This window comes from Musca autumnalis, unplaced genomic scaffold (assembly GCF_047663935.1).
Source record: "Musca autumnalis isolate F117 unplaced genomic scaffold, ASM4766393v1 scaffold_3, whole genome shotgun sequence".
NCBI classification, from domain to species: Eukaryota; Metazoa; Arthropoda; class Insecta; order Diptera; family Muscidae; genus Musca; species Musca autumnalis.
In genome coordinates this window covers 34,260,799-34,287,972 of record NW_027411866.1, presented here as the reverse complement: position 1 = coordinate 34,287,972, position 27,174 = coordinate 34,260,799, and the positions used below count along the sequence as shown (strand labels likewise).

Here is a 27,174-nt window from a genome sequence, read left to right as displayed (position 1 = left end):
CGATTTAACTACCAGAACTTTCCACAGTTTTGAACTTTTACTATTTGGAACTCCTAGAATTTCACAAATACATGGCGCTATAAGCTTAAGAGTCAATCAAACTTATGTAAATTCCACAAATAGATGGCGCTACACCTTCTCTTTTTAGAAATTAAGCAAAGCCACAAACCAATGTCGCTCTTCGTTAGATTCTACTATTTGGAACTTTTCGAATTTCACAGAAATATGGCGCTACAAGCCTAGGGCCAAATAGAGCTTAAAGAAATTCCACAAATAGATGGCGCTCTATATTTTCTTTCACATTTGAATCCAAATTTCTTCCAAAATTTTCTCCAATTTTTTTCTTTGCCTGCAACTTTTTTGTGACAGAAAAACTTTTCTTTATAAGAAACTAAAACATCATTTTAAGAACTAAATCATCTGAGTAGGACCATGCAGGCATCAGGCTTAACTTCACCAAGATCATTGGACTACAGACATTCACTGATCATTTGCAAGGTTACTCTTGATGCCTGGCATGGGCCTCTCTAACACAACTTCTTCTTCTTCGTCTTCTAACAATTTGCCACACAATACTTTGGTTTACACTGAATTTACTGTGAAATCCTACTTCACCTACATTTTAGGGTTTATCAAAAGAGTTAACAAAACAAAAGCATTCCATAGTTGGTGGTGGCCTCAAAAACTCTTAGAGCATAGTATCCGAAAGCATACCTAAAAACCTAACAAATGAGATTCTTAACAAACAAAATGTTAGCCTACATTAACACACAGTGGTTGGGGCAATGAACTGAAACACCTGTGTTGTTTTTTTCTTCTTAACGCTTATGAAATCCCTCATTGAAAAACCCGCCCTCTTCAATTTACCTTCTCACCCAATCACTGGATAAAACCATGATCTTGCTTAATCATATCCGCTGCCTTTTCTGCAATCATAAACACCGGACCATTGGGATGACCAGACATAATTTCTGGCATTATACTTGCATCGGCAACACGCAAATTCTTAATACCATAAACCCTCAAACGGGGATCCACAACTGCGGCACGATCTGTTTTGGGACCCATTTTACAGGTACCCGAGTAGTGATAAATCGTAAAGGTGAAATGTTTCACATAACATTCCCAATAGGCATAGGACTGGAATTCATGCTGTTTACAGGTGGGTACACGTTTATCCCACATTTTGGCATCGATTTTCTGGAAGCCCTTTTGATTCATCAGACTAATGGCTTTGAGCAGACCTCTGACGGAGATGTCAACATCATAGGGGTGATTGAAGTAGTTGGCAAAGATCAGTGGGTACTTGAAGGGATCGGTGGATTTCAGCATAATACGACCACGCGATTTGGGTCTCAGGATCATGGGGAAAATCATAAAGGCATTTAGATTTCTATCTTCAATTTCGGCAAACATGCTGTCGTAGATTTTCTTCTTTAGGCCAAAGGCTCGAGAAATGGCGGGATTTGAGGACATGGAACCACCAACCAAGAACAGCTCAATATCTGGCCAACCATCTTCCAATTCAGGATGATCCAAATCCCAAAAAGCAATGGCTTCACAACCACCGGGTGAGCCATAGGGACCTTCTTGGCGATTGAAGCGATTCAACCATGTGGGTTGGGCAAAGTCTTCGAAATGCAGTGAAGTGGCATTTGTGGTAAAGGTAACGGCGGGAGCAGTGTGATCTTGCAAGTTGAAACCAACAGCCAAATCCATTATGGGTTTGATGCCCATCTCCTTCAAATGCTTGGCAGGTCCCACACCGGACAACATAAGCAATTGGGGCGTGTTAATAGCACCAGCACTGACAATTACCTCTTTGCGGGCCATAATCTTGTGTTCATGGCCATCGGTGTGGACCAAAACACCATATGCTGTCTTGGTAATCGGGTCAATGAGAACTTTGGTGACCAAGGCATTTTTCTTGACATGCAGATTTGTGCGCTTTCCTTTCAGGGGATACAAATAGGAACGGTTTGAACTCCAGCGTGTTGAATTGTAGGTGGTGGTATGCAGGTAGGAGACACCATTTTGTATGTGGCCATTGTAATCACGATAACGCAAACCATCTTGCTGGGCAGCCTCCACGAAGGCATTGGCAATATCGGAACGCCAATTGACATAGGAAACTTTTACAGGACCTTGGCGACCCACCATATCAGGATCAGCATCGGGCACAGTGGAACCTTCGTATTTCTTAAAGTAGGGCAAGACATCTTCAAAACTCCAACCCTCGTTGCCCAATTCAGCCCAGCGATCGTAGTCACGACGATTACCGCGGGTGTACATCATGTAATTCAAGACTGAGGAGCCACCCATGACCTTGCCACGAGGCCAATTGCAGCGGTTATTGTTCATGGCCAAGCAGGCATGATCCGAAGGTTGGGTGCGATATTTCCAGTTCATTTCTCCCAACTGCAAGAAATGGGCCACAATTGGTACATCCATAATTAAACGTTCCGGGCCACCAGCTTCGAGCAACAACACCTTCCATTTGGGATTTTCTGAAAGGCGGGCAGCCAAAGTGCAGCCAGCCGTACCGGCACCAACAACAATGAAATCATATTCTCCCTCCATTTCATAGGTGTTGTCATAGTTCTCCAACTCCACATCTTCTTGGCCACGGCGCAAGAAATCCAAGGTTTCCAAGATGACATTGCGTTCCTGGGCAGCAGCCAGACAAATGTAGAACGAAAACAAGGCCAACAGGGCCGCAAAGGGTAGGCGTAGCTTTTTAGTAAATTTCAACATTATTGCACTTCCTTTAAAAATTCAATGTTTCAACAAATTTTCATAATATTTTCAAAGTTTTCAATTTTTTTTTCCACTTTTTTCTTGAGTTTGTTTTTTTTTTCTTGAACACTTTTTTGTGATTTTGTTGTTTTTGGTTACGCGTCCCGCTATGGGTTCTTTAATGAATTTTTGAATTTCGTATTTTTTCGTTTTTATCTACTACTAGGCTTGTGCCTCTTTATTCTGGCCAACGAACCGTTCTGTTGCCGAACTTAACTAGGAATGCTTCTAGTCTTGTTTTATGTTTCGGTTTTAATGGCCGCTTAAAAAAATCGCAAATAAAACAAATCCACCAAAAACTATACAAAATTTTGTCTTCTATATGTTCTTAATGAGCAGAACGCCAACTTCTGACGCTAACGTTAACGCAGCTGCTGGCTTCATTTGACTCTTTGCAAAAAAACAAGTTTTCTTGAACGTTGGGCGCCAACTTTACCATCAGCGTCTCTATGCTGCTCTTGATATTTGAACTTAAACTTTGATCAATCAAACGCAGCGGCTAAGCATGCGCCGCTCACTCACATCGCACACATCTTGAGAATTCTTGGCCTGGCCATGTTGTTTGTGGTGGTGGTGGAACGAATAAACAAATTGACTGACGACCATTGCCGTTGGCCATTCATGCGTTAGGGTAATTGTTTGAATTTTCGCTTTTCATTATTCAGGTGTTTTTGCTGTTGTTGTTGCTGTTGTTTCACAGATTGTCGGGGGCATCAGCTAGCTGTGAATGATAGTTCTTTGTCTTTTTACTCTTCTTGATTGCGGTCAATATAATTCGCTTACTCATTCACTTTCGTTTTCTTCATAATAAACTTCAATGTTCTCTTGTTTTTGTTTTTGGTTTTTGTTTTGGCCATTGAGTTATCCGGCACCTGTGCAGAATCATTGTTTTGGCTTTTCTTAAACGACAACATGCTATTCAGCACGTATGGCGGTTTCGTTCATCAATTTTTGTCGAGGTGAAGCAGGGTCGTTTAATTAGAAATCTAATAAAGTTTGAAAACTTTTGAGTTTCGAAAAATTAATAAAAAAATTCTAAAAAAAATATTATTTTAGTTATCAAAATGAAGGACCAGTATTTAAAAATCAAAATTTATGTGATCGAAGGACCAAATTTTTAAAAACTTTTCAGTTTTGTAAAAATTAAAATACAATTTTTAATACAAAAAATATTTCTGAATTATGAAAATAAAGGACCAACATTTAAAAATCAAAATTTCGGTGCTCGAAGGACCAAGATATTGAAAACTTTTTAGTTATGAAAACATAAAATAAAATTAAACTTAGGATCAGCTTTATAAAATCTGAATTTGGGTGACCGAAAAATCAAATAAATATTCGTCAAAAAAAAAAAAAAAAATAGAAGTCATCTAACCACGGAACAAGTGTCGTTTATCTATCGGAACGGTTCGAAGTTTTTTTACCATAACTTTAATACAATTATGTTGCTTACGTTCACTCCTGGAACACATTGAAGTTTTTATTACAGATAGTCCTTGTTATTCCGATCACAACCTTAAATAGTTTAACGTCTCTGCAGTCTGGAAAATGAGTACCGTCTTAGAGGTTCAGATTTTCAAAACTCGAGTCCGTCCACGAGCCATCTATTTGTTTATACTGCCAATTAATTTGGAGCCTTTTGAAAGTATTTTTTGGCCGCTTTCATTCTATCAATTTAAACGAAATCAATCCAGGATTTTTTCTCTAGCGAGCAGTTTCAAAGATTCCTAGTTGTTTTCCCTAGTTCTTCAAATTCCTCCTTCCAACACACTGGTTGGTCTCCCAAAGCTCCTATGTCAGTTTCTCTCTTCCTAATTTTAAAACTTGTGGTTTTGCTCTTGTTAAATTTTCGGAGGTGGAACTTCCCTTAACCATATTAAAAAAACGCCATATCTTTATGAATAAAAACAAGTAAGAAAGCTGTGCTGACGGAGATATACCCTAAGCCAATCAAACCAAACATAATAATTATGCGTATATAAAAAAAATTGATTTTGTATCACGAGTTTGCTTTAAAATCTAAGGTACCGTGATGTGGGGCTACACATCACACTGGTCCCAACCTGCGACAAAAATCGTAAAATCGATATCAGCAAATCTCTGTGACAATTCAGCAAATTGTCTCTAAACATATCATATTTTAATATTCCAGTACTGTTTTTGTAATTTATAACGGTATTTAATACAACAAAACAGAAGAAGTTGACATTTACGTATTATCTCTTAAAAACTTTAACAAGTAAAAAGTCGTTAAGTTCGGCCGGGCCGAACTTTTTATACCCTCCACCATAAAATAGTCTTAATTAAAATGGAATAATTAGGGTCCTTTTACAATTTTAGGTGGAACGACTTTTCGACAATGGTTAGACTCCTACTGCCTCCCACTATTGCTTAAATTACACTGTGAACACAAATGTTGGGACAGAGATAATTCCTTTTGGAGATGAAAGCCCTTGGTGTGTGTATATTAAAAACCCCGAAGGACAGATGCGCCGTGATTCGAACTTCCGCGTTATGGCGTGATGAAGTTTTTGCAAGAGACCCTGTAAGCCATCATGAATTTGCATTATATCTTTGTTTGTTGTTTTTGTAGAGCACTTAAGCAACAGTAAACAAAGATATAACGCTAATTCCTGATGGCCACAGGGTCTCTAACAAAAATTTCATCACGCCATAAAGCGGAAGTTCGACTCACGGCGGATCTGTCCTTCGGGGTTCATAATATACTCACCAAGGCCTTTCTTCCCCAAGAGCAATTTTCCGTGCCCCAGACTTTCACCTCCATTTTGTTGCACAGTGTTATCTGATCTAATCTAAAAAAAACGTGTTCAGCTAGGGGAAAGGTACCACCTACGGGGCTATATCAAAGAGTCAACCTATCTTTAAATTTTTTGGCGGAAAAGTTTTATAGCTGCAGGGAACTTCAAGAGTCAAATTGAGGGTAGTTTCATCAAAACAATGTTGACCCTCAAAAATGGACCCATGTTGACGAATTTTAGTGAAGAAATTTCGTGACCACTGAAAATTCCCGAAAATCGGGAGGTACAGTTATATGGGGGGATATACCAAAACATGGACCTATATTGACGATTATTTTTGAATAGCCAAAATTGTACCTAAAATTCTCAAAATACCGATCATTACAGCTAGTTCGGTTAAAAATTGCAGCTAAAATTCTCAAAATACCGTAAATGGGGATTTACCGTTATATAGGGGCTATACCAAAACATGGACCTATGTAGACGATGTTTCGTTGGAGATGTTTTATGACCACTGAGAACTTCAAATGTCAAATTGCAGATATTTCGGTTAAAAATTGTGGTTAAAATTCTCAAAATACCGAAAATCGGGAGGTACCGTTATATGGGGGCTATACCAAAACATGGACCTATGTTGACGATGCTTGGTTTAGATGTTTCATGACCACTGAGAACCTCAAATGACAAATTACAGCTAGTTCGATTAAAAATTGTAGCTAAAATTCTCAAAATACCGAAAATACCCCGTTATATGGGGGCTATACCAAAACATGGACCTATGTTGACGATGTTTCGTGGAGATATTTCATGACCACTGAGAACCTCAAATGTCAAATTGCAGATAGTTCGGTTAAAAATTGTGGCTAAAATTCTCAAAATACCGAAAATCGGGAGGTACCGTTATATGAGGGCTATACCAAAACATGAACCTATGTTGACGATGTTTGGTGGAGATATTTCATGACCACTGAGAACCTCAAATGTCAAATTGCAGATATTTCGGTTACAAATTGTGGTTAAAATTCTCAAAATACCGAAAATCGGAAGGTACCGTTATATGGAGGCTCTACCAAAACATGGACCTATGTTGACGATGCTTGGTGGAGATGTTTCATGACCACTGAGAACCTCAAATGGCAAATTACAGCTAGTTCGGTTAAAAATTGTAGCTAAAATTCTCAAAATACCGAAAATCGGGAGGTAACGTTATATGGGGGCTATACCAAAACATGGACCTATGTTGACGATGTTTGGTGGAGATATTTCATGACCACTGAGAACCTCAAATGTCAAATTGCAGATAGTTCGTTTAAAAATTGTGGCTAAAATTCTCAAAATACCGAAAATCGGGAGGTACCGTTATATGGGGACTATACCAAAACATGGACCTATGTTGACGATGTTTGGTGAAGATATTTCATGACCACTGAGAACCTCAAATGTCAAATTGCAGATAGTTCGTTTAAAAATTGTGGCTAAAATTCTCAAAATACCGAAAATCGGGAGGTACCGTTATATGGGGACTATACCAAAACATGGACCTATGTTGACGATGTTTAGTGGAGATATTTCATGACCACTGAGAACCTCAAATGTCAAATTGCAGATATTTCGGTTACAAATTGTGGTTACAATTCTCAAAATACCGAAAATCGGGAGGTACCGTTATATGGAGACTATACCAAAACATGGACCTATGTTGACGATGCTTGGTGGAGATGTTTCATGACCACTGAGAACCTAAAATGGCAAATTACAGCTTGTTCGGTTAAAAATTGTAGCTAAAATTCTCTAAATATCGAAAATCGGGAGGTACCGTTATATGGGGACTATACCAAAACATGGACCTATGCCCATATCCTTTGGGATATAAGTTTGTTGATCACTAGGAACCCTAAATCCCAAATTATAGCCAATTCGGTCTGCAAATGTGACGAAGAACGTCAAAATACCTCAAATCCGGAGGTACCGTTATATGGGGGCTATACCAAAAAGTGGACCGATATAGCCCATCTTCGAACTTGACCTGCCTATGGAAAAAAGACCCTCGGGTGCAAAATTTCAGCACTCTATCTCAATTATTGCGGACGCTAGAGTGATTACAACAGACGGACAGACGGACAGACAGACGGACAGACGGACATGGCTAGATCGTCTTAGAATTTTATCCTGATCAAGAATATATATACTTTATTAGTTCGATGTGTTACAAACAGAATGACAAACTTAATATACCCTCCATACTATGGTGGAGGGTATAAAAACATCAGTGAGGTTGTGACTTCTTACAAGGCAAGTAACTCAAAATTGAAAGGATACAATTATTTTTCGAAATGGAAGTTTTAGTACAAGGTTTCCTAATTACTTTTACATAACAATTTGTACTCAGTATTCGCATAAAATGTGCTTGAAATCACATTTTTTTATCATACTTTTTTGTGGATTTTTTTCCAAGTCCTAAGAATTGAAGTTGAGTTTTACTGACTTCGCCACTCTCCAAATTTATTGAAGAATGTTCGAAATAGTGTGAAGTTTACATAAAGTTTGGTTCCAGCTGCATACTCGTATATTTGCATTTCCGTGTGTGACATTAAAAATACCGACGATGTACCTAGTCGTTTCAGTGAATATGCCGTATAACTGTATTCTCAGTTTCTTCTTTGTTTTGTGTTTTAATTGTTTGTTTTGTTTTTTTTTTTCATTTTTTTAGACATTTTGGTTTTGGGATCTACTTATGAGTGTATATTTTTACATTTGTATATTTTTTAAATATGTATGATGCTACACACAATATGAAAAACAAGTAAAAATGTAAAGTTCGGTTTTTGGACCACTATGAACTCCAAAAAGCAAATTACAACCAATTCGAACCGAAAATGTAGATAAAAACCTCAAAATGACAGAAATATATATAATTGTTCCACAAACATCCCATAAGGGACAAGGGAGACTTCTCTCATATCAATGAGTGCACCCCATATTAGCTAAATGATATGGGATCTGCAGTTTATCGCCGAGTTCGGACGGCGTGTCTAAGACACCACTTTTGTAGAGAAGTTTTACATGGCTGAAATACTCAGGAAATGTCGCCAACATTACTGAGGGGTACTCTGCCACCGTTGAAAAGTGTTTTGATATTGCCTGGCCGGGGAATCGAACCCAAGACCTTATGTGTGCAAGGCGGGTGTGCATACCATTGCACCACGGTGGCACCCATGAAACTGAAATAGGGAAGTACCGTAATATGAGGACAATGCCGAAACCTGGACCTAAGACCACATTTTTTGGCGCAGAAAGTTTTTGATCATTAAGAACTCCAAATGGCAAATTACAACCAATTCGGGCCAAAAATGTTGATAAAAACTTCAAAATACCTGATATCGGGAGGTACCGCAATATGAGGGCTACACCGAAACCTGGACCGTAGACACCAATTTTTGGCGCAGAAGGTTTCTGATCATTGAAAACTCCAAATGGGAGATTACAACCAATTCGGGCCGAAAATGTTCATAAAAACTTCAAAATACCTGATATCGGGAGGTACCGTAGTATCAGGGCTACACCGAAACCTGGACCGTAGACACCAATTTTTAGCGCCGAAGGTTTCTGATCATTGAGAACTCCAAATGGCAAATTACAATCAATTCGGGCCGAAAATGTTGATAAAAACTTCAAAATACCTGATATCGGGAGGTACCGCAATATGAGGGCTACACCGAAACCTGGACCGTAGACACCAATTTTTAGCGCAGAAGGTTTCTGATCATTGAGAACTCCAAATGGCAAATTACAACCAATTCGGGCCGAAAATTTTGATAAAAACTTCAAAATACCTGATATCGGGAGGTACCGTAGTATCAGGGCTACACCGAAACCTGGACCTAAGACCACAATTTTTGGCGCGGAAGGTTTTTGATCATTGAGAACTACAAATGACAAATTAGAATCAATTCGGGCCGAAAATGTAGATAAAAGCTTCAAAATACCTGAAATCGGGTCTGGACCCATATGGATGTTTTTTGACTAAAGTATTTTTTACTTATTTTTAGCATATACTGAAAAAATCAGATTGATCCGACGATTTTAAATATTTTTGTCGCACCTTCCCATACAAGTGGGACCACTGTGCACAGTGGATCCACCCATTGGCCAAAAATAAAAAAATGAATGTCAAAATTTTGGTACAACATCTGGCAACTCTGACAGCTATGACATGGACCTTCTTAAAAATATATTAATTTTTGTTTCATTGGAACGCTATTTTCTTAAGAATAGCTTCAGAAGTCGGAACATTTGACTAAAATTTTAGTTGTAAGTACAACCTATATTTTAATTGCAAGTAAAAATATTCAAAATATCGCAAAACTATACTCTCCACCATATGGAGGGTATAATTAAATTTGTCATTCCGTTTGTAACACATCGAAATATTCGTGGAAGACCCTATAAAGTATATATATTATTGATCAGCATAAAATTCTATGTCGATTTGACCATGTCCGTCTGTCCGTCCGTCAGTCCGTTCGTCTGTCTGTCTGTTGAAATCAAGATACAGCTCGCAATTTTAAAGATAGAGAGTCAAAATTTGGTACAGAAGTTTTTATTACTTGCAGGATGGTTGGTATTGAAAATGGGATATATCGGTCCACGTTTTGATATAGCCCCCATAGAACGGTACCTCCCGATTTTCGGTATTTTTAAGGTTTTAGCTTCATTATCCTACCAAAATGGCTGAAATTTGGAACATAGTCTTCTTTATGGGTATAAAACTTTCCCCCAGAATTTTGTTGGTATCGGTCCACACCTTCATATAGCCCCCATAAACGGTACCTCCCGATTTTCGGTATTTTTAGGATTTTGGTTTCATTATCCCATTAAAATGGCTGAAATTTGGTACTTAGTCTACATTGGTGGTATAAAACTTTCCCTCAGAACTTTGTCGGTATCGGTCCATGCCTTCATGTAGCCCCCATACAACGGTACCTCCCGATTTTCGGTATTTTTAAGGTTTTAGCTTCATTATCAATTTTTAAATTGTCAAGCTTAAAGTCCATAAAAAGTTATCACTAAAACTCATTACGACGGGCCAGCAATGCGGACCGGGGTCTTCTAGTTATATGATAAAAACATTTGCTTAATTTTATCCTAAGGTTATTTTCTTGCCATCGAAGGGCCCAATTATATTGCCAATAGTTGTCAGAACTTGGCTATACACAACACATATTTTAGATTTCACTTGCCGCCCCTTGAAGTTATAACAGTTAGGTTTGGCTATTGTATTCCTTCGCTATTGACAAAACTTTAGACTTAAGAAGTGCTACTTATTATTTGATAATCGAAGGGCCAAAACTTCTACCAAAAGCTTTCCGGACATGACTTTATATTACATGTATTTTGGATTCCTTCTGCCGTCCTTTGAAGGTGTAATATTTAATAATAAAAAACTGACAGAGATCGCAGGTTTGCTGATCGCATTCGTTTGCTGAAAACGTTGAGGAAACTTATCTCTAGTGATCAGAAATATACGCGTTTTTCCTTGAGCAGTACAGAGTTAATATTTTTTTGGGATCGATGAACCGACTATTCTGCCAAAAGTTGCCATGAAGCACTGATTGAAATTTCTTTTACCACCCTTTGAATATGTCGATGACATCATGCAGTGGTTATGATACCCTTCTTCTTGCATGCTCGAGTACCAAGCCAGACAATCCATTTTTTCTGTGATGGCTAATGACTACGGTTTTTCTTTTCCCGGGAATTCCCGGCAATTACTACGCTTATATACTACATACATATGTGTATGCAGAGCGTTTTTGGTATATAACATTTTTCGAGAAATAGATGTGATAGACAGCAGCATTTCCGAGGGGAATGCAGAAATTCCAGGGACGGGAATTCCCGATGAAAGAGGAAACTTATCTCTAGTGATCAGAAATATACGCGTTTTTCCTTGAGCAGTACAGAGTTAATATTTTTTTGGGATCGATGAACCGACTATTCTGCCAAAAGTTGCCATGAAGCACTGATTGAAATTTCTTTTACCACCCTTTGAATATGTCGATGACATCATGCAGTGGTTATGATACCCTTCTTCTTGCATGCTCGAGTACCAAGCCAGACAATCCATTTTTTCTGTGATGGCTAATGACTACGGTTTTTCTTTTCCCGGGAATTCCCGGCAATTACTACGCTTATATACTACATACATATGTGTATGCAGAGCGTTTTTGGTATATAACATTTTTCGAGAAATAGATGTGATAGACAGCAGCATTTCCGAGGGGAATGCAGAAATTCCAGGGACGGGAATTCCCGATGAAAAACTCAACTAATGACTAACAAAATAAACTACACAGAGAACACACTCTACACAGATAATTCTTTTTAACAAAAACTAATTACCAAACCACATTTATTTAACTACCTGGGCGCCATCTACATGTCGGTATTCTTCATTGGGGGAGCTATGCTCTAGGCTAGACTGACAAAAATCAGAGCAAATTTTCCGCACTTTTTAAAAGGCACAACGCAAAACAGTTTTTTTGTTTGTATAGATTAATTAAAACGGGGTCAGACGACTACTTGTATGCCATCTTAATGTTGTTATTGCTTATTTCATGAGCTATACAGCAGAGGGAGTTTCTACGAAATCAGTAGAGACATCACGGACTGACAAGAGCAACTAATATTCCGACACACATTTACATTATTTTGATTATCAGCAAAGCCTAGACAAAACGAAGGAAGATGACTATTTAGGCACCATCTTCATGTCATTACTCTTCATTGGTGTAACTATGCTCTGAGGCTAGTCGTTAGAAAAAATTTACAAAGTCCTGTGACTAACAAAACTAATGAATATTTTTCGCACGTTTTATTTCTTACTTACTTACTTAGCTGGCCTTTTACAGAACATTTGTTCCATAAGCCGAACTAAGAAAAAATCTCCAATCCTCTCTGTTTGCTGCTGTATTTTCCCAATCTGGGATATGTAGCTTTCTGATATCTCGTTTCACTTGTTCGCTCCAACGAAGCTTTGGCCTTCCAGATCTGCGAGAACCTCCATGCGGCCTGTATTTATACGCCTTTTTAGCGGGTTCATCATCACTCATTGTTATAACATGGCCTAGCCATCGCAATCGTTGTATCCCGATTCGTTCAACTACATTGATGTCATTGTATAGTTGATACAGCCTCGTTGTTCATACGACGCCGATATTCGCCGTCAACACAGATTGGCCCGTAGATTTTTCGAAGAATTTTTCTCTCGAATACACCAAGCACTGCCTTATCTGCTTGAGCAAGTACCCATGCTTCGGAACCATACATTAGCACGGGTAGTATCAGTGTTTTGTAAAGTGTTACTTTTGTTTGACGAGAGGTGGCTTTATTCCTAAACTGCTTACTCAGCCCAAAGAAGCATCTGTTAGCCAACACTATTCTTCTTCGTATATCACAGCTGATGTTATTTGTTGTGTTTATGGCGGTGCCGAGGTAGACGAAGTGCGGGGTTTGTGGACATATTACGCATCGATACCATCGATCGTTTTATTTCAGCCATGTAAAACTTTTCTAAAAGTGGTGTCTAAAGACAAGCCGTTCGGACTCGGCGATAAACAGTAGGTCCCATATCATTGAGCGAATATGAATCGGGGTGCACTCATTGATACGAGAGAAGTCTCCCTTGTCCCGCCTGGGATGTTTGTGGAACAATTATTACACTCTAGGGAGGTTTCCAACGAAATCAGTAGAAATATCACGACAAAAGCAACTAATATTGTAATCACACTTTCCGAATAACGATTCACATTCACATTATTTCGATAATCAATAAACTGTAGTTAAAATAAGGAAAGATAACTACTTAGGCGCAATTCTCATCTTATTATTGATCCAATTGGCGACGTCATCTTCATGCCATTATAAAAGCTATACTTAAAGGCAGTTCCCACGAAATCAATTCACATAACTGACTTGCAAAACTAATTAATACTACTCACGCTCTATCCAGCACCATTTCCGAAGAACGATTCCTTTCATCTGAAGAAACTACGAAACGAAACATATTTATATTATTTCGATTATTAGTAAGGTTTAGTCAGCACAAACCAAGATAACTACTTGGGCGCCATCTTCATGCCAATATTATTCTTTACTGATGTAGCTGTAGTCTAGACGGAGTTCTTGGAAAAAATTGTCGATGCCATTTGACTAACATTGACCAACGAATATTCTTGCGCATTCTTTACAAAGCATTTTCCTAGGAGGGATAAACACATAGGGGTAGTTTTGTTTACCAGTTGATTACTTGGACGCCATCTACAACTCATTATTGATTATTCAATGAATGACCAATACTCCAGAGGGAGTTCCTATGAAATCAGTAGAATCATAGCCGACTGACAAAATCAACTAATATTCCATTCACCGTAGGCAGAACATTTCTCAAGAACGATTCCTTTCACCATTAGATTATTTAAATGTCCCGTGAAAATTGAGCTCAATCTTCATGTTGTTATTCTTCATTGATGTAGCTATGGCCTGAGGGAGTATTTTGGAAACAAAAATACAAACTTCTGAAGCTGACAAAAACTAACGAATATTCTTCAATTCAGGCCATACGAAATTTACCAGGAGCAATAAACACATAGAAGATATTTTGTTTGTTACTGCCTGTAAAGACCAATCCAAACGGAACCAGATGACTCTTTGGACACCATCTGCATATTATGATTGCCTTTTCGTTGAGCTATACTCCAGTGGGATTTCCAACGAAATAAGCAGAAAAGCAACTAATATTCTATTCACTCTAGACAAAACCCTTTCCGAAGATTATCAGTAAAGTGTACAGTCAAAATAATCCAAGATAACTACATGGACGTCATATTCATACCATAATTCTTAATTCAATGAGCTATACTCAAGAGGTAGTTCACTCTACCTAGAACCTTTCCCGAAGACCGATTCCTTTTTTCGAACGCCAGTAAATGAGCTAAATGAATAAAGATAACTACTGGGGCGACATCTACATGTCATTATTCCACATTGGTGTAGTTGTACAAAGACAAAGACATACAATGGTAAAGATTGGACATCATGCACAATCGAGTTAATTGTAATATTTAAGCATAGAGGGCGTTTATGTATAACAGACAATTAACAGAAACAAAAGCGTACACCAATGTGAACTATGTTAAATATAACATAATTCATGTCACCATACTGTAACCTCACATTATGTTAGACCACCAGCGCCATCTGCCGATATATACTAGCAATGGAAATGTCCCATCTTATTGTATTATATATCTTTGACAAAGATATATAATAAAACAAGATAAGACATTTCCATTGTTACTATACATCGACAGATGGTGCTGGTGGTCTAACATAATGTGATGTTAACCAAAGACATAGAACTGTAAAGATTGGACATAGTGCATAATGCAGTTCAATTTTGCTATTAAACCATAGAGGGTGTTTGTGTATAACACACAACTAACAGAACACGACGGCAACAAAAACAATTATAACATAATTTTATGTCACCATATTGGAACATAACATTATGTTAGACCTCCAGCGCTATCTGCCGATGTATAGTAGCAATGTAAATGTCCCATCTTGTTATATTTTATGTCTTTGTGTTAACATATTGTGACATGTTTGCTACAACCTATAAAGATTAACCCAAACGGACCCAGATAACTACATGGACGTCATCTTCATACCATAATTCTTAATTCAATGAGCTATACTCATGAGGTAGTTCTCTCTACCTAGAACCTTTTCCGAAGACCGATTCTTTTTTCGATCGCCAGTAAATGAGCCAAATGAATAAATATAACTACTGGGGCGACATCTACATGTCATTATTCCACATTGGTGTAGTTGTACAAAGATATATAATAAAACAAGATAAGACATTTCCATTGTTACTATACATCGACAGATGGAGCTGGTGGTCTAACATAATGTGATGTTAAAATATTGTGACATGAAATTATGTTATATTTAACATAGTTCAAATTTGAGTACGCTTTTGTTTCTGTTGTGTTCTGTTAATTCTCTGTTATACATAAACACCATCTATGCTTGAATATTAAAATTTAACTCCAATGTGCATTATGTCCAATATTTATCATAGTATGTCTTTGAGTCGTGTTCTAGAGGGTGTTCTTCGTGAGCCTTTGCCACTCTATAGAAAACATTTTCCTGGAAGCGAAAACAATCATTCGACGCCATCTTTATGTCGTTATTCCCAAGTCAATAAGATATACTATAGGGTGAGCAGAACTACTCGAATAAATTTGTTTCGATTTCTTGGGTTGAAGATTTGTAAAATCTACGAAATAATTTTCGATATTTTCATCTCTATTCTTTCTATTTTGATTAGATTCTTTAAGAAAGATTTTGAAATATAGATGGCAGTCCAAAGCAAATAAATCGACCTATTGTGTATGGTTTTTTTTTGTAAAAGGTTGTGTATGGTTGTTATTATGGGATCGTGACACTAAACAACAACAACAACTAAGGTGCTAGTCTTCGCTAAAGTGCTTAGTTTTTTAGTGTCACGATTGTGTCATGTGTCCATCTTTATTCTTATGGTCTCTAACTTAGGAGGCGTATGATTGTTGTTCACACTTATACGCCCTGGTGTCATATCCATATAATTAATCACAACGTGTATATGTCTGTCAAGAAATTATTAATTGTTTTTAAATACATTTCAGTACAATATTTAAAATTTAGAGTATCAGTGGAATTATAAACTGTTTGGCCTATCAATCATTTTACTTACTTCTCAAAAGCCTGTGGCTAATCAAGCAAAAATCATTGATTATTATATTCATATTTAATGTGTTTTTGTATTTTTTTCTTATGGAATTTGTATGAAATAACTCAACAGCTTGTTATAAAATCTAGGATAGCGTTGGAATTTTGGCGAAAGAAAAATTATTAGCTCATAGTACAATACCTAGGGGATCATAAACTGATACTTCTTTTTGCGATTATATATCCAGATAGTAAAAGTAAATAATTTCATATTGTTACGAAAGTAACTGGTGGATATCAGTCAATTTAGACGAACTTCTTTCATTAATTTAAAAAGTTCAGTTGTAGAGTAAATCTTTGTTAAGCACTAGCAGACCCCGGTCCGCGTTGCTGACCCGTCGTAATGAGTTTTATTGACAACTTTTTATGCACTATATGCTTGACAATTCAAAAATAGGTATTTTCTACCTCACTTCTTCGATCCGTTGTCAAACCAAGGAGGATTTTAAATTTATCAACAGATTTTTTACGTAACCTTTCTTTTCTCTTACGGACTTTATCGGATTTTTTCGCCCATTGATGCTGTTTCGGATTTATTATCGTCCATATGTATTATATGTTTCAGTTTTTCTTGGCTGATGCTCCGCTGAACCTCACCATTTAAGGGAATTTGTAAATATATCGTTATTCTTTATCGGGGCGCAACCACCGTTGCCTCGAAAATTAATTTGCAAGCCGATGCACTCGTAAGTTTAGCAAATATAGCGATTATGAAACAATAGGCCCCCGAAATTCGTCTAAAAATATATATTATTTTGGAATACGGCATATTCCTGAACATTTTTTGAAAATTGCATGAAATTAGGTTCAGTAGTTGCGGAAAAATAGTGTATTGAAAATAGTGGGCGTGGTCATCAGTTTTCAAGATATGTTATACATTTAAAAAAGTGGCCGTGGTCCGGAATTTTGGCTCCAAATATATATCAATAAGTTTGGCTTATACATATAGCGTTTAAAAGAAAATCATGGGGAAGGTATCCCATCTTCTCCGAAATTCATAAAATGTTCATATCAACGGCAAACCTTGAGCTTTTGCTGCAAATTTCATGGAAATCCGTTTGATAGTATTGGAGATATACATATTTAAAAAATCAGGCGTCGAGGGGCGCATAGGTGAGGTACCCTGCCCCCTCTGGAATTCAATAAAATATGTAGCCTGTTTTCGGGGGCCATCCCTGTACATTCCCTGACAATTTTAAGAAAATCGGTTCAGTAGTTTTTGCAGAAAAACTTTAAATTGAAATGACATTTGAAAAATTTGGGCGCGGTAAAATTTTCTTTCCATAAAAAGCTAAGGCATTTGATTTTTATTCATAAAGATATGGTGTTTTTTTTTTAAATACGGCAAAGGAAAGTACCCCGCCCTCTTCGAAATTCAAGAAAATATGCATCCTATTTCTGCCGGAGGCCATCCCTGAAAATTTCGGGAAAGTAGGTTCAGTAGTTTTGTAGATGTAACATATTTTAAGAAATGGGCGTGGTCAAGTCTTTGGGTCTTAAAAAGTAGGTAAGGTCGGAGACACAACCACAGTTGTCTGGCAAATTAATTTCCAAACCGATACATTCGTAATTATTTTAAATATAGCTTTTTTTTTAAAATAGACTAAATATGTAGTCTATTTTTATTCATAAAGATATGGTGTTTTTTTAATACGGCAAAGAGAAGTACCCCGCCCTCTTCGAAATTCAAGAAAATATGCATCCTATTTCCATCGGAGGCCATCCCTGTACATTTCCTGAAAATTTCAGGAAAATCGGCTTTTTTTAAATAGGATAATAGGGAAGTACCTCGCCCCTCCGAAACTAAATATGTAGCCTATTTTTATTCATAAAGATATGGTGTTTTTTTAATACGGCAAGGTGAAGTATCCCGCCCTCTTCGAAATTCAAGAAAATATAGGGTATAGGGGAAGTACCTCGCCTCTCCCGAAATTCAAAGTATGTATCCTATTTGCACCGGGGGCCATCGCTGTTCATTCCCTGACAATTTCAGAAAAATCAGTTCAGTAGTTTTTGTAGAAAATGTTAAAATTTAAAAAAGTGGGCGTACCTAAGCTGAGTTATGACGAACATTTCAAAAAAATAATTATCCAAATCGGTCAAGCCGTTCTCAACTGATGCCATTACCAACGAACGACATTTGATTTTTATTTATTTACATTTACTTTATTTGAATCAATTTTACAACAACAACTACTGTATAGAATTGCACTCACATCCGTGTGTATTTTGCTTTTGTTTTGTTGTACTCGCTCTCTCTCTCCCTTTCTCTCTCATATTTATTTTAACCGTTCAGTTTTAGCTTAATATGCCTCTGCATTGTGACGTCAATAATTTTTACCCATTGTACTCTCTCGTTTTATTACCTCTGCCCAATTTGTGGTTTATATTCATCCGTCTATTTGTATGTGAATTTGTGAATCGATTGACATTTCGCTTGACCATTGTCATCCTAGATTGAGAATTCTAGAACAGCATCCGGCAAAAAGGGGCACACGTGCCCTTGATGAGAATAACAACAGAACAACCACCACTCAGTCTTCGTTCAGAAGTCAATGAAGAAGGTTCTGTTGTCGCTTGTTTCAATGATTTTTTAATTTTAGCAATGCATTAACGCACACTCTGTTTGTGGAGAGAGCGAGAGAGTCGTATGCGTGAGCCGCAAACAATGCGTTTGTATTAGTGCCGATAACTGTTCTAGAATAAGCTATGCTTCTGCGAGCTTGTAGTAATACGGGAGAGTAGCAGTTGGGTGAGTGACTTGTAATTCAGCTAAGTAAAGAAAAGAGGTTACTCTTAAAGTAAATAGAGTAAAACTGTGTGTGTAGTAAGGTTAAGCGGTGTGCTAAGTAAAGTCTTGTGTGAATAAGTGAAATAACGTTAATAAAGCATTGTAGAATCGCTATCTAGAGGAATCGGCTTTTTTTTACAAATATTATAGGCGAATAAAACAGCGTCTACACGGGGTTATGCTAAATCTAATACCTTTACAATATTTGTCCTGGTGCTTGTATGAAAGCGGCAGGCCAATGATACTAATGACCTGCCTTGAATGTAAACCAGTGTTTATAATTAGTGTCAACAATAATAAGCATCTCAAAATGGAGTATAATTATTGTTTCCTATTACATTCACTGCTCTATCCGTAAGGCAACTTAAAATCCATGAATCTCTTATAGCCAAAAAATGGTACAAAATTATTCGCGTTTCTCAAAAATTCCACAGACCCTGTGAATAATATAATTTATGTTCTCTATATATTGATGTTGTGTATCTCCCTTGTTATGCAATAAAAAAAGACAGAATTTTAATTTGTCCCGCTTTGTAGCTTAAGCTAAACTAATGAGAACTTTTTTAATGTGTTTATAATTATTGTTAGTAGTTGTACAACAAGAACAACATTAATTTGTATAGACGTTGTAATTCGAGTCATAAACTTGTTAAAAATCGTTGTTGATTGCTGACTGAGGAAATGACAAGAAGAATAATCAGAAGAAATAAAATGCAAAATTACAATTTTAATTCTATAGTTATTTAACGGATGCAAATGAATTACCTAACGCTCTTTATGTCTCTCTCTCTCTACTTGTCGGCCAAACAAAACTACAAAAACTAATTTGAATACATGTCAGTGGGAAAGAAAGAAAGATAGCTTTTTTATTTCAGATAATAAATTTGATGACAATGTGACGATAAATGCAAATATTATTGATTTGCTGTCTTCAATTTTTTCCAAAGAGTTTAATGCCTTTTTTGTCTTTTGTAGATAGGAAAATTTTTAAGCTGTTACTGGAGTCCAATAAAAAAAGAAATTTAAATTTCATCAATTTTTCTATGCTAAACTGCATGCAAATGCTGTCTACACGTGTTACGTCAAACATCTTAAATCACAATTCATTTGTTTAGATAACAAAGTTAGCAATACAAAATCTTTCTTCGAACAAGTTCATAGCTCACATATATAACCCTAAATTCTTTTGTTAATCTGTCTCCAAAAGGCTTGACATCTCAGCCGAAGTCCAAAGTTTATGAAAATTGGTATTTGTTGTATGAGATTCTGCTGTACGAGTGCGTTAATTTTTTGCAGCTAAGCAGAGCCATAAAATCGTGGCGAAATTAAAAAAAAAAAAACAATTACGAATATTCCAAATTAACGCCTAGTTTTAAATAGGCCCAACAGATTCATAGGAAATCAATCAAGAATGTGTCCAATGTGTAAATATTTAAATTGCATCCAGTTAACAAGACAAGGTTATGGCGCTTTGATGTTAAAAATATTTTACCAAAAACAATCAAGAGCCATAAAACATCCAACTGGTGACTATGATACGCACAAATAATTAAACAAAAGCATAATTGGGAGAAACAATAAACGGTACAATTTGTCGGGGATACCGGAATAAGTGTAAAAATAATTTACGTTTATTATATATCCAAACATTAGTTGAAAACCTTGCAGAAAGTAGTTGTTTTTACTGTGTTTTATATAAAAAATAAAAAAAGGTTATAGAAAAATTCATTGTGGAAAAAATATTCGAAATTCATTGTGAGGAAATGTTATTTGTATTAGTATAAGTTGGATATTAAGTATTATATACAATACCTGCACTGTAATTTACAGGATCCATATCTTGTTGTGTAGGAATAAACCAAATAAATAAATAACACTGTGTGTCATTTTTTGAGTCATGGTTTATTAACCATATTATAACACCGCAGCGTGATAGAAGACCAAAAAATAGAAGACATGTGTCTCGCCGTTTTTCCCTATCTCATCAACTTTCGCGGTTATAGGCCTCCAAAGGTTTGAGGCTTTAATGTAAAAATAGGTAATTTTTCAAGACTATATCTTCCAAACCGTTAGGAGTTTTGAATTTATATCAGAGGCAAAGTTATAGATCTTGTCTTAAGGAACGAAAATTGTGACCACATATAATCCATCAAACTTCATCTGCAAGGTCAAAATCGCCAAGGTCAAATTTCTTTTAAGATTTTTTCTCGGGTTTTGGTCCGCAGCTATCAAACCGATCATATTTGAAGCAAACAACCAACTACAAAAATGTACCTCAGATCCCAATAAACATCTTTCTAGAACATACGATCTCTGTATAGACGGTTCTTAAAGGTCAAAATAACAAAGCACATGGAATTTTTATCCTGTTTTCTCTGGTTCTGGTCCACAGATACTAAACCGTTCAATATTCAAGAAAGCAGCCAACTGCAATAATGTAGCAAAGACATCAATGAACAACTTTCTGGAACCTGCGAAATGTCTATGAACGGTTCTTAAAAGTGAAAATAGCAAACAACTTTTGAAAATATACCATTTTTACACTTTTTTCTCCAATTCTGGTCCAAAGATACCCAACCGCCAAAAAATTAAGGATACCGTAAACTACAAAAATGTACCTAAGATTTCAGTAAACAACTTTCTAGAACATATGAAGATTCTAGGAACGATTCTTCAAGCTCAAAATTTGATTATTTTAGATCATTATTTCCTGTTCAGGTCCGTAAATACCAAACCTTTCAAATTTACTTGAGTTTTTAACAGTTTGTTATTCCCAAACCTGATCAGGGGGAATGTTAAAACTAATTTAATTGTTCTTGAATTTTCGCCCTGAGAATCATTCCAAGAATCCTCATATGTTCTAGAAAGTTGTTTACTGAAATCTTAGGTACACTTTTGTAGTTGACAGTATCCCTAATTTTTGGGCGGTTGGGTATCTTTGGAAAAATTGTAAAAATTGAATATTTTCAAATTTTATTTTTGCCATTTTCACCTTTAAGAACCGTTCGTAGACATTTCGCATTTTCCAGAAAGTTGTTCATTGATGTCTTTGCTACATTATTGCAGTTGGTTGTTTTTTTGGATATTGAACGGTTTAGTATCTGTGGATCAGAACCAGAGAAAACAGGATAAAAATCCCATTTGCCTTGTTATTTTGACCTTTAAGAACCGTCTATACAGATTTCATATGTTCTAGAAAGATGTTTATTGGAATCTGAGGTACATTTTTGTAGTTGGTTGTTTGCTTCAAATTTGATCGGTTTGATACCTGCAGACCAAAACCCGAGAAAAATGTTTTAAAGAAATTTTACCTAGGCGATTTTGACCTTCCATATGAAGTTTGATGGATTATGTGTTCACAATTTTTGTTCCTTAAGACAAGATCTACAACTTTGCCTCTGAGATAAATTCAAAATTCCTAACGGTTTGGAAGATACAGTCTTGAAAAATGACACCTTTTTACATCAAAGCCTCAAACCTTTGTATGCCTACAACCGCGAAAGTTGATGAGATAGGGAAAAACGGCGAGATACGTGTCTTCTATTTTTTGGTCTTCTATCATGCTACGGTATCAGAATATGGTTAATAATTTTCGTGTTGCACAGTGTAAGTAAATATATATGTAAATACTAAATTAATTTTTTTGTTTTATACCCTACACCACTATGTGGGGAGGGTATAATAAGTTGGTTTTGGCCAAAAAGTTTGTAACCCATCGAAATAATGGTCGTAGACCCATACACACAAATATTTACCAAAATGAATGTCTCGACGAGCTGAGTCGATCTGGCTATGAGTGTCTGGCTATGGTGATGATCGGATAATATTCAGGGGTCGGAATGAGAAAAAAACTTATTTGGAGAAAAAGTCAACAGTTTATTTCAAAGCGAATATCTCCGCTTTTATATGGGGTATATCAAAAGCAAAACCTGCTAATGAAAGTAGAAAATATCACCTTTGCATCGAAGTATAGTTGTTATTGTTGTAACAGTGTTTTATTATTATGTTTGTATGTACGTTCTCCTGTTCAATCTGGCTCTGGGTCTATCTCCAGTTCAGTGTAACCACAGATCCACTGGAGTCAGATGAGTAGGCTTGGCGGGGCAGTTGAATAGGTGCTTAGTATCGTGCGGGCCCATGCCGCATACTGGGCAGATGTCTTGCACGGTGCGATCGATTCCCGCCCAATAGGAATTTAGGCGACTGCAATATCCCGAGCGTAATTGAGCCAACACTACTCTGGTTTGTCGTGGCAGCTGACGCTCTTTAGCTGCGATAGATGGGGGATGTGCTCCGATGACTGCATTCACACAATAATTGCTTATGGTCTTAGCAACTGTGTCCTGCCTGATATGCCTGTTGATCTAGAGGTTCTCTCCTATATTGTTGGACCGTCGTCTCTAGAGCAGGCCTGCTCAGACACATACAAACACATTTTGTAATTGTGTTGGTTTTGAAATACACAAATTTCAATTTTCCTTTGTCTCTCTGTATACTGTGAGAAATATCGTAAAAGTTTTTTTTTTTATTTTATATTTCAAAATATAGAGTAGAATAATTATTTTATTTTGACCAAATGTGACTGTTGATGTTATAATTTGTTGCAAGTCAAGTTCGTGACAAACCAAAGTGCGTTGACAAACCAAACACTCTAATTTGCCGTAAAAATTTTAGGCAAATAAAAATTCGTATTCAGTATCTTCATTCATTTTTTCAGTGTACGCATATAAATTCATAGACAAATTCGAAAACAGAACCTTCCTCATTGAATGTTCAATAGAGACTGATTTTTAATTTTGAAAATATTCAAAACAAAAACAAAAGCTCTCTTTTTAAATTGTGTGTGTGAGAAAATTGACACACACCGACAGCTCAGGTGCGCACCTTGAGCAGGCCTGCTCTAGAGCATGAATATCCTTCTTGATATGCCTGGGTGTATCGGTGGCCAGCAGATGGTGATTGGGATGGCTCTCCCGGTAACATCCGAGCAAGTACTGCAATGATAGCATCTCATTATGTTGTTGTAGTGGAAGAATCTTTGCCTCCTCATGTAGATGGTCCACTGTAGATTTGAGGAGGCACCCTGTTGCTGTTCTCAGGGCGGCGTTCTGACAAATTTGAATCTTATCCCACTGCGTGTCACATAAATTCGGGGACCAAACTGGCGCCGCATAGCTTACCACAGACCGACCTATAGCTTTATACGTGGTCAACAAGGTTTCTTTATCTGCACCCCAAGTGCTGCCGGCTAGGGACTTGAGGACCTTGTTCCTACATTTCAGTTTATCGTAGATAGCTGTGGCATGCGCGGACGATGTGAAAGTGGTGTCGAATGTGAACCCTAGAATTTTGGGGCAGTTTGTGGTCGGAATTCTGCTACCATCGACCATGATATTCAACTGTCTTCTATACTGCGCCGTCCATGTGGTGAACAGAGTGGCCGTCGATTTAGTGGCGGATATCTGCATATTCCTCGCGTGGAAAAAGGTGGTAAGATCGGTTAAATAGGAGTTCAGTCTCTCACAGATGCCATCAGGGTAGGTACCTGACGCCAGGATCGTACAATCATCCCCATACGTTACGATCTCAATGCCGTCTGGAGGGGGCGGAATACAGGAAAGGTAGAGGTTAAAAAGTTCCGGAGATATCACCCCTTCTTGGGGAACTCCCTGTTTCACTCTACGGGACTTGGATTTCTTGTTCCTGAATTCCACATACGACTGTCGACCACACATATGTATAGTTGATTATCCAACGTTTCGGACTTGGCCGGAGGGTTGTCTGCTCGATGTCCTTGAATAGCGTGGAGTGCTTGACAGTATCAAAGGCTTTTGATAAGTCAAGCGCCACCATCACTGTTCTATCACACGGCCGCTCCTGGTTGAGTCCACCACAAATATGTGTGGAGATGGCGTGCAGCGCTGTTGTCGTGCTGGAATCCATGCTGACGATCGGCAACTTGATAGCTATTTCTAATGCTGGGGAGGACTAAGGCCTCAAGGGTCTTCGCTGCTGGTGACAAAAGCGTAATCGGCCTGTACGATTAACCTTTGCTGGCATGCTTGCCGGGCCTCAGCATCGGGACCACCCTGCCCATTTTCCAGACTTCGGGAACAATAAAGGTGGCTAGCGACAGGTTGAGAACTCTACTCCACTCCCGGCTCATCCAGCTGTTACAACATTACCATGTAAATTCGGTCAGGGTCAAACGCTTTGGATGATTTAGCGTTCCTGATGGCATTCGCAACATCATCCATTGTAAACTGTGGTGGTTCGTGCTCTGCAGGAAGAGATCTAATGCGACGTAACACTCTTCTCTTCGCCCTGTCACTCTCGGGTTGCTCGATAAACTGTCGATTAAAGTAACTTGCACACCTCTTCGGGTCAGTCAACGTAACGTCGCCAAACGGCTCCAATATTGCAATTCTTCAGATGATTTAACCACTTGTTCCGCTTATGTTCACCGACCAGCCTGTTATCTTCCAGTGTCAGCTCTCTGGGGTCGTAGGGGTTGGTTCGACGTAGCTCATTACGCTCATTTGCTAATCCCGTCGCCTCGGCTGGAAAATTTGGTCTTACTTCGGGTATTCGACTAGCAGGTATATGGCGAGCGGCTGCCACATTGATGATGTCTCGGAACGTCCTTTCCGCTACCCGAACATCAGAAGGATTGGGCAATTCTCTGAAGCGGTGATTGGTGACCTCTCTGAAACTCGGCCAATAAACTTTCCCATGATTGACGAATGTGCGGCGTTCAGAGGTGATGAAATCGGGCGGTCTGTCGATGGAGACAATAATAAGGAGATGGTCTGATCCAAAGGAATGATAGTTATGTCTGGTAGGGGCGTCTTCATTGACCGAGCTAAACGTAGAGCTATCAATCTGCTCAGCCATCGCTATACCCCTCTGGTCGTTTCCGAGGGCCGAAGGCCACATCTCATGATGCGCATTAAAGTCCCTAAGGACCAGACGATTATGACCTTCCAAAAGCGTGCTAATGTCAGGCTTATAATCTGAGATACAGCTATTTCTCGGCGGGATGTATACGTTCAGCAACTCTATCTCGGCAGTTCCACACCTGACTGCTACCCCCATACATTCCATGTACGGGTCGTTAGAGGCAGGCTCAAGCTAGGTCAAGATAGGTCTGTAATGAACAGACTGGTGCAAAAGGAAAGCTAGTCCCCCACCTCCACATCTGGTGCGATCATTCCTTATTACGTTCCTGCATTGCACGACCTTGATCTTCTTCCGATTCATAAATTCCACTATTTCATCGATCTTGCCACGGAGTCCATTGCAATTAAATTGCAAAAAGGATGCATTTTCCGGGATTGGAACAACAACGGCTGGTTTTGAATGCAGCGAGCGCGGCTGCTGTTGGGGGACTGCGGGGGAGTTTCATAATCTGACGACGACGTAATCTGTCCCTCGCGTGGACAAGTCCAGAGCAACCCCCCAAATGCCCCCACTCCTGACATCTATTGCATCTCACCGAAGATTGGATATGGGTGAAGATGCGGATGTGACAAACCGAGCACAAATATATTGGACCTGGGTTTTCCTACGTCCCGGCACGGACCAAAAGAATCCGGAGCAGACATTCCGGCATATGCTGCTCCCAGCACAGAAAAACGAAACAAATACAATCACATGTACACTGAGGTGGCAGCCGCTGGCCGGAACGCTAATGTTGTGTGGTGCCGGGTCAATCCGGTACAATCCGCTGCCGTGGGATTGACGAAGTATAGTAGGTTGTCATAGGTGCTCAAAAAACAGAGATATCGCAATAGTCGGTAATGGACCCCTTTTTCCATTTGTTGTGCAATCACACTACAGTTCGGAATTTTGATTGGATCCTCACGAAATTTTGGGGGTTGATGGGGCTCTCACAGAGAAAGAAGCCTATTGATGGTTGGCGTACATCCCTCTTTTCATTTTTTTTATTTGAGTTGTACTGACGATGCGCTTAAATGCGTTTCAACAAAAGGC

The 27,174-nt window shown here is 38.1% G+C and overlaps 1 protein-coding gene and 1 long non-coding RNA gene across 2 annotated transcripts in view; one reads left to right on the top strand and one right to left on the bottom strand.

The window, feature by feature from the left end:
- The window catches only part of LOC141399816 (uncharacterized), a 264,120-nt gene that overhangs the window by 184,925 nt on the left and 52,021 nt on the right, over window positions 1–27,174 (top strand). The window lies entirely within an intron of this gene.
- Window positions 672–4,568, bottom strand: LOC141397507 (glucose dehydrogenase [FAD, quinone]-like). The gene has a single exon (XM_073973869.1). The coding sequence runs from the start codon at window positions 2,752–2,754 to the stop codon at window positions 880–882; it is 1,875 nt and encodes a 624-aa protein (XP_073829970.1). The 5' UTR covers window positions 2,755–4,568; the 3' UTR covers window positions 672–879.